The following is an 8835-nucleotide window of genomic DNA, read 5'->3' as shown; positions in this document are numbered from 1 at the left end:
ATCAATACAAGCTCAAGGGGTTTCCTTCCAGCCTTCCACAGTTCAGGCAGATTTTTCGAACAGGCTGAATCAAGTAAACTTCCCCTTCTACTTATGGTATCTCCTTCTACCGCTGCTACAGAAGACTCGGGGATAAAAATTAGAGTTCACCTCCACAGAGCTGCCAAGTGTAAAGTCCTCCTCTATGACTCTGTTAAAACATCTACTTATTTGTGGCAGGAATAAAATAATCTACCAAGTTGATCGATTTCCTTCCAACCACTGCCTGCGGACCATGCGTGCACAGGCTGCATTCGAGGCACCTTGCAGGGCGCACACGCACAGAACACCAAAGAACTGCAGCAGTTTAGCTTTCTAGACTGTTTTCAGGTTCTATAAACCTTCCAAAAAGCCACCAAGCGTGCCCAATTTCCCGGGACACCGGGCACTCCGCTCAGGCAGTGCTCTGCATTTCTCTGCTCAGCCCAGCAGACCTCAGTTCTCCCACACAGCAGCAGGATCTGCAGGTTCTGCATTCGCAGTCAGTTTTCACACACTCACTGCTGCACATTTCCTCTCTATCCTCTTCCCCACCCAGAATTACTCTGTAAATGTTCCCAGACACAGCAGCCCCCGCGTTGCCTACCCTGGCACCCTGTCAAAGCTCATCAGCTTTGCGATTCTTCACTTGGCTCCATCGCTTTAAAAAAACCAAAAAAACGAACAACTTCACATCTCCATTAGTCTAATTCCCTAGAACTGGTGTTTCCCCTAAAAATATTCAATAGATTATTGGTTTTTTTTATCTTTTACTGAAAAAATATATATAGTTTACAAGCAAAACTGAGACCAGCCAAAGGGGAGCTGATGCTTTCCTTCCCATTCAACACCTGGATGCCACAAGGGTAGCGCCAAGCACTCCTTCCTGTCTGTAAAAGTTGTGCTTTTTCAGATTACTGGAAGAAACAAGATTTGCCAGGTCAGTTTGCACTAATAATCTTCATCCTCCATTAAGCACAGGCCAGGGTAAACACATGGCAGGTTTAGTGGGAGAGAGCCCAGACAGCAAAGGTCTCTGGGGAACTGCTTAAGAACATTAAAAAACTGCAATCCGGAAGAGCAGCCATGAGATTTTTAGAATCTCTCTGTGCAGTTAGTTTCAGGGAATTAAATCCTCCCGTCCATAAGCAGCTGAGCATGTCACCAACTTGCTTCCTAAGGAATCCCTGCTGTAGGATAAAACTAGAGCACACAACTGAGAAGAAAGAAGAAACTCAAAAGAAGCTGTAATGTTTAAGTATACAGCAGCCATGTTCCCAGCCAGCCTACTGCCCTGGGTGGTCGTATTAGCAGGCAAGCAAGTGGTATATGTTTGTCAAGCCCTAAGTAGTACTTTATTTTCTGCCTACTTCCCACTCTCTAGAAGAAGGAAATTACTTTTCTCTGTAATAAAGCAGGTAATACTTCAAGGGATCAGGCAAAGGCAACCTCAAGACCTTTTCTCTCAAAAAGTTTACGGGAGGATCTGGCTTTAGTTCAGAGGGTTTAGTTTCTGCCTCCTCTCGTCTCTCCTCCTCGATGTCCTCACTGTTGTTGTTATCATCAGACGGGTTGGAGATACGACTAGCGAAGACCTCTTTGTCCAAGAAAACAATAGTTTCCATGCGCCGCCGACGCACGCGTCTTCGTTTGAACCTTGGGGGGTTCTTCAGCCCATTCCCATTTTTGCTCATGGTTTCTTGGTGTATAATTTTTTTGATGGTTCCTCGGATGGCTATGCGAGCCAGGTCCTGGAGGCTGCGAACCGCCACAGGGGCTGCAATGAAATGAAAACCAGGAACAGATATGGAGAAACTCCCCTCAAGAGAACTCGTAGGAAAAATGCTATTTGCTCAAATTAAACCAGGCCAGTTGAATTCCCTGCTGTGATTACAAAACCAACTCTATTCAACTCCTGTCAACTCAGATAAACTGCATTGGAAGTTAGCAAACAAATTTAATTACATATTTCTCTCATTAACCAAAGAAAAAAAGGGGGATAAAGGAAGAGATTTGTATTTTGATATCAAGTCCTCACAATTATTTTATGATACACGCATCTTAAAAATGACTAGTCTGCAGACTTAGTGACTGAACCCCTTCAAAAAAGGTATTTTCCTACTGTAGGTAACTAGACCTAAAATCGATTTAACTCTTCCATAAAATAATTTTTCTGTTGTGAAGTTACTTCAGCTTTGCCAAGTTCTTCACTTATAAAATGTGTGTTTATGTTGTGCTCTTCAGAAACTGCTTTGGACTTAGCGGGTGAAGACAGGCTGGAAACCATTTGCTAAAAGTAATTACAGAAGCATACAATAAGTTATTGTATTAAAATACTTCCCACATTAACGGCTGGGAGAACTGTTCTGTCTTCCACACTTCGCTGCTGCCAGCCTGTAAGTGCACAACAAAGCTCATGCAGCATAAAGAAAAAAACAATGTACTGAGGCACAGGCGTACATGTACTAAATGAATTAAAATGGGGACAAAAAGCCTTGTCTTCCACTGACAAGTAAGCAGTCGTGTGACCCTAGGGAAGAAACCAGAAAAAACCAACGTGATATATATACAGGCAGGTCTCGTTATCAAGCCACCATTCAAATATGCTGAAATTTGCACTTAATGAGCTTTCCAGCACTGTACAGCCTCTTTCCTGAGCTGCTTTTTGTCAGGCACAGTCGCCTTTCCAGAATAAGAACAAAGCCTGGCTAATCTCTTTACGGAAGTATCTCTGTCTTCATGTGTTCTTAAGAGGCCTCTCTACACCAAAGTCTTAATCTAAAGATTAAGGCCGCCGAGCACAACCTGCATTTCAAAGAGCTAACCCCAAATTGCACAACTTCTGTCCCTCAAGCCTTGCAGGGTCAGGATAATTCGGAATTGTTGGGCGGTGAGAGCCTCAGAGCAGACATTGTGTTTGTTCACAGGCACTGCTGGTGTGTTTCCCATCACCCCTGCACAGTGCCTGGGAACCACGACAGTACAAGATTCAGGGTGGAAACAGATGCCTGAACACACAAAACCAATGACCAAACGTCCCCCAAAGCTTAGGTATGACTTCACAAGAAACCTTTTGCATTTAGAAACTATTTTAGGCAAATGTGATTCTTGCACTAGGCCTCCACAGATATCTTTGAAGCTAACTGGGATCCCACTCAAGCCTCAAAGGAGGAAGCAAGTTGGGGTAATTTTCCTCACAAAGATTGCTAGGGATGTTACACCTAAGGAAGAAAGGGGCAGCGTACAGCCAAGAGCAGAAGAAACCTCCCCCATACTCGGGAATGTACTCACGCAAGTGAACAAGCCTTGATTTTCCTGAATCTGCATGGTTAGGCTGGATCAGAGGAGCAAAGGATACTGCAAGAATCTTCTTGGTCTCCCAAGCAGAAGGACCAGTACGAGTGATCTTGGTCAACTAAACCAAAACAAGGAGATTATTGTCCATTGTGTGAACTACAGTGTGATTTTTGAACAAAAAATGACCGACTTTTCTCCCTGGACAAGTGGTTAAAGAAGCTGCAACAGCTGAAATTTGGTAATAAGGACAAACACAGGAGCTTTTTTGAGAAAGTTAAGAACTCCTACAGGATTCACCCCAAGGAGTTTCACCTGACGTAGCAGAATAGGGGACTGGCAGTCTGGGTCACTCTGCTTGGCCAGATCCTCCTCACTCTGAAACAGAACATCTCTATGTCTGACCACATCAGGCACTGATGAAAATCTGCTCATGAAGGACGTCTGCAGGATTTCTGTTCCAGCTCTCATCTCTTACACTAAGCCTTCCTGGGAAGCTTACAACTACACCTGCACTGCACCTTCCTGGGAAGGAACTGCACTCGGCTCATCTCAGCTACCTGAGAGAGGTAAAGGGCAGATCCCTACACCTCAGCCACTCATTAGAACAACCCACCTTTACACCAAAAAGATAACCTGAATCGCAATCTTGCATAGGGCAGTCACCCACTTGTAACTAAAACCATGGAGCCTTGTAAATAGGGACAACTCGTATGCTCCATCAGCCAGTCCAGGAGTAAAATCTTGTATTTTGCCACTAAGTTCAACACTAGCTCACCTCGCTTGAACAAAGCCTCGCTGGCATTTTTCTGCAGCGTGAAAGTAAATCTGCAGTTGACACCAACAGACTGGAATATGCAAGAGACTGGTAGGACTATGAACTTCTTAAACACGAAGAAGCACGCAGAGCTGTGTTTCTACTCACAGTGAAAACTGGTTTCTTCAACTTGCTCCAAGAGCAGGCTAAGGGCAGAGCTATTGAGTAAACTGAGATCAGAATTAAGAGTAACTGAAGGGGAAGAATGGGTAGAAAGGCACTCAACCTTCTCCTCAAGAGGCATTACAAGGATTCCCCCCACTTTCAGCAGGTTCTTCATGTAGTCTTCGTGTTCCTTCTGTACCCCAGCACCACAGTACACACGGTCGTACTGCGTACAGTCCGGAGAAATCTCCAAGCAGTTGCCGGTAACGAAAGATGGCTCACAGAATTCAAACCTGAAAAGGAAGAAGAGGGAACACTGCAATTTATCAAATCAACTATTACCATGGTTCTGAAAAATGAGACAATGGAAGATGCTTGAAAAAAGACAGTCTGGAGGGATTTCTCCTCCGAAGCCCATGTATTCTAGATAACATCAAAACAGACCACAGCTACAAGTCTCCAAACCACAGAACAATGAAGTGAGAAATCACAGATGAAAAGCTCCAAAGATGCATCCGTTCATCTTAGAGTTGCCGCTAACTCCTCAAAACAAGCTGGTTTCAGTCACCCAGTGCTGACTCGGTTGTAATAGACAGCTACAAATATCAGACCTGCAATTCCAAACCTGAAGGTCTTTTAAGGACTGCAGCAGGGGTTTTTTGCCTTTTCAGAAGCTTTTAAATGGTTTTCAGATGTTGTGGGGAACTATCACCCGATGTGTCAGAAACCGGCTTTGTTGAAGCCAAGAGAAGTTTTGCCATGAGCTTCAAAAGACTTGTGGTTTCACCCCTCCAAAACAAAACTTCTCCCTATAGCATTTCTGATCCAGTTTAGAAGAAAAATGAACAATTTTATAACGCTTCTGTTTTTCTTACATGCTCCAAAACATCTAAGGGCTGATTTTGATACAAGTTGTTCCACATAACCATTCCTCTACCGGTATCTCAAGAGGCAGGGCAATACAGCACCTATTTATTCCCAAATGCTTTCTTGAAGATTTCTGGGTTTGCAAAGCGTGCTGGACATTCAGAGCAGCCAAACAGCTCTGCACTCCGTGTCCTGACAGCACAACCCAGCAGACGCCTCTCTCAGCAATGGCCAATTTTCCAGGCACATTGATCTTTGAATTCAGCTCACTTCAGCTGTATTTGTCTGGAGAGAGGGAAAAAAAAAAAAAAAAAAAATCTTCCTTAAACCACCTATTCAAACAACAGCAGTGTGACTCGGGAAGAAATCCAGTCATCTGCGTGCAAGCCCCCTCCACGCCAAAAGCTTTCACTCTGCTGCCAACAGCAAGAATACCCAGCCCCTGTCACCAGCTGGTTTCCAGCACTGCAGTAACAGGACAAGGCCAGGGAGTTTAAATTCCAGCATGTAACGACTTTAATTTCCTTCCTCCCCTGAGAGGAGGACTATCAGGTATCCAGAGATGCTTTATTCCCTTGTTTGAACAAACTGTGAGACAGATCCAAAAATATGACAGTTACAGCTTTTATTGCTGCGGTTACTGCTGGCAGTGGTTGTCTTGCTGGGAAGTTATTACTTGTGACAGCAGCAAAATGGAGGTTCTCTGGAAGAACATAAATCAAATCCCAAGCAGTTTTAGTACCAACTTAATCATCATAAAACTACCTTCATATTTTAAAACACCATTTTTCTCAGAGAAAACATTAGGCCACCACAGAAATCGGTTCATAATTTTCTTCTAACCACGCACGCTCTCAGATCACAACCATAACTAGGACTGTTACTTGCGAGTTTGAAGCTGTTACCTGCAAGAGCAGTTTAAAGTAAACAACCTTCCTCAGCTCCCTCTAAGCTCCGCTGTGAAAAACACAGCAAACACCTCTGAAACTCCCCCACAGCACAGATCAGCTCCGAAGGTCACACACTGCAGCTCAGCAAGCCTAAGGAGCCCAAATCCTCAGGTGACCCTGAATCCAGAGCTGCCACACGACCGTGAGAGCTGCCATGGCCGAAGCCAAACACACCACCCAAATCCACACAAAATTCCACATTCTTACTTGTCAAAGCTGTCACTTGTTTTGATGAAGAAGTCCAATTTCTGCTTTGCATACTCGATGACATCAGAATGAAGCTCCACACCGTGATTAACACCAAAGGGACCTGCAAGTTTAGAACACAAGGATAACGGTAACAGGCAGCACCACAAAGGCCCGCAGGATTGAACAGTTTTGGTTACTTCCTGTAAGAGACTGTTTGGTGGGTGTCAGCCAGGGCTGGGGCAGGGTCAGTTATCTTAGTACCACAATGGGAACAGCAACCCTAGACATGCAATTTCTGGCAGCAAACGAGGCTGTTCTGCACAATTGATTTTGAATCGTTTGCTCTTCACTACACAGGAAATTCCTTGGTAGGAGGGAAACACTTGATACTGTTGCTGTAAAACTGACCACCTGGAAAAAAATCCAGTGCAGAACAATAGGCTGCACATTTTAGTAAATCACTCAAAAAAAAAAAAACCAAAACAAAACACCTCTATGTTCTTTTTATTCCTCCTTGCTGATATGCTAAATATCTCCTCAAAGGAATCAGCAGTCACCATACACTGCACCTGAATTAACAGCAAAAATAAATGGGAAAATACAGCAGCTGTTCAGCCCTCGGGATTTTTATTCAGAATTGACTTGGTAACTTTCCCAAAATTTCAAAGGAATTCAAGAGCCGTGGAGTGACACACTGGCACCCCAGGTAACCTTAACAGAGTGAGGTTCAACCCTGACAACAACCATTCCAGCAATTAAAATTCTTGACAGGCCCATGAAAGACAACTTGTACCCCCTGGTCATTCACCATCTCTCCTGGCAGCAAATACTTCAGGACGAGCTGCAATGGTGTAACTGCACTTCGATGCTTTGTGCCTCCTGCAGAGCTGGTCAGAAAGCCCATTCTGACGCACTAACTGCCTTCCAGAGACTGCTCCTACCAGTAAGTTGGAGTCAAAACTGGAAACATGTTTGAGAATGTTCTGGTCTGGACAGGACAGTGTAAAAACCAGGCGCAGAGCAGCTGTAGTCGTGGGTTTCTGTGGACAGGTTCAACCTTAGCTTAGGCAGCTCTCCTGCCCCCGAGTTGGGTTCTTGTTTAAGGGGCCACAAACCCAAGTTTGGGTCCAGTCCTGCAGGAATCCACCACAGCCACCCGCATGACAACACTGCTGCCTGTTTGGAACTGCCCCGAAATCTGGAGCCCATCCAGTTCCAGAGAGAAGGCTGTGAGAATTCTGGTAATTTGGCTGGCTGGATCTCTGTGTTCTTTCTCTTCCTGGCTACCTTTTAGCTTCATTACTTCATTACATTGGGAACGCTTCATTCCCAATTCTAAAACTTTTTCTTTTTTAAGCTACTGTAAACAGTGAGCTTGACTGAAAAGGTATTTACCCAAGATGAGTCCAACCATGGAACTCAGGTAACCAGTGCCACTGCCGAGATTCAAAAACGACAGCCCTGGATGCAGATCCAAAGCTTCCATCACCTCAGAGTAAATGCATGGTGCCGAGAGATGGATATTCCCATGCTTCCACGCCAAGTCCTTGTAGGCATTGTCTTTAAACTCCTCCAGGTAGTAATCTGCTCGGTCAATGGCTCGGAACGCCTGCTCCACCAGCTCCGTCCTGATGTATTGTGCCTCCTTCAGGTTATCGATTAATTCATCGTTATCTTCTCCTGCACTCACTGCACCTCCCATCTTCACGAGTCTTCTATAAGCACTAAAATAGGAAAGGACGGTGAGGGATAGAGCGTGCACCTCAACGCTGAATTACGCTGCTGTACATGAAGCACTTTGAGACCGACCTTTAGGTCCTCTAAGGACAATGAGCACCAGCAAAACACCACCAGCAGTCCCCAGCCTTCTCCCATGCAAACCATGAAAACCAAAATGCAGTATCTGATGCTAGTGGGGAAAATCACAACAGACAACATCAATAAGCGATGCCTGTCTACAAACCACCCACATTTTACTACTGTGTCAGCTTTTCCACTGAACCCTTTCAGAGGAAGGATTATTCTAGTGCCTGCTTATAGATCATTTTTCACTGCAAATTCAACCAATGCTGCAAGTCGGACCTGGCTGGCAGAATTGCTGCCACACACAGACTGCCTGCCTCTGGCAGCATTGAGGGGAAACGAAGAGACTCAGACACCAGCAGCAAGAAACAGAAGAATCTCAAATTACATTTTGTTCGAACATGCATCAGGTCACAGAGGTTAAAAACCCTCTACCCTGGAGTATGAGCTTGCTCAGTGCAGCAAAGGCGCTTTCACACAGCTCATTCTCAGAGCTTGAGCCACCACCCTCAGCAAAGCACTCAGCGATACAGCCAGCAACTGCAGGGAGAGTTTCCACTGGAGCATGCAGAATTTCTCAGGTCCTCGTAAGTGCTAGACGAGCTAACACCCAGTTGTAGACTCTTCACTGACACAGATTTAGGAATTACAAAGAGTTCTGAATTCACCATCACCTCCAGCAACCTCTTCAGGCTTGTCGGTGTGGGGGAAAGCAAAGCAAGTGCCTTCCTACCCTGTGCATTGCACTTAGCACAGCTATGTGCTTCAGGTATAAAATATCACCAGGTTTTA

General features: G+C 44.9%; 1 protein-coding gene across 2 annotated transcripts; it reads right to left on the bottom strand.

Annotated features, from left to right (window-relative positions):
- Positions 1-1185: 1185 nt before the first annotated feature.
- On the bottom strand, positions 1186-7968 carry PCMTD2 (protein-L-isoaspartate (D-aspartate) O-methyltransferase domain containing 2). Of its 2 annotated transcripts, none has more exons than XM_010144230.1 (5): positions 7636-7968; positions 6259-6361; positions 4356-4527; positions 3310-3433; positions 1186-1795 (listed from the first exon to the last, which is right to left on the bottom strand). In XM_010144230.1, exons 1-5 carry the CDS (start codon positions 7940-7942, stop codon positions 1413-1415), a joined length of 1089 nt encoding a protein of 362 aa, XP_010142532.1. In that variant the 5' UTR covers positions 7943-7968; the 3' UTR covers positions 1186-1412. The 2 variants fall into 2 exon arrangements, with proteins under 2 accessions (XP_010142532.1, XP_010142533.1); XM_010144231.1 differs by having other exon boundaries at positions 3310-3352.
- Positions 7969-8835: the final 867 nt, after the last annotated feature.

The sequence above is a fragment of the Buceros rhinoceros genome, unplaced genomic scaffold, assembly GCF_000710305.1.
Source record: "Buceros rhinoceros silvestris isolate BGI_N320 unplaced genomic scaffold, ASM71030v1 scaffold28359, whole genome shotgun sequence".
In the NCBI taxonomy this organism is placed as follows: Eukaryota; Metazoa; Chordata; class Aves; order Bucerotiformes; family Bucerotidae; genus Buceros; species Buceros rhinoceros.
Note: the sequence above shows the minus strand (reverse complement) of the source record. Positions and strands in the feature narration are given on the sequence as shown.

What these genes read in the sequence shown, in the direction of transcription:
- PCMTD2 (XM_010144230.1), bottom strand. Translation starts at nt 7,942, where the DNA reads ATGGGAGGTGCAGTGAGTGCAGGAGAAGATAACGATGAATTAATCGAT. An exon ending in ACAAGTGACAGCTTTGACAA is followed by an intron (nt 4,528 to 6,258) that starts GTAAGAATGTGG and finishes CTTCCTTTTCAG; the next exon opens with GTTTGAATTCTGTGAGCCAT. An exon ending in TAATGCCTCTTGAGGAGAAG is followed by an intron (nt 3,434 to 4,355) that starts GTTGAGTGCCTT and finishes GTTTTGGTTTAG; the next exon opens with TTGACCAAGATCACTCGTAC.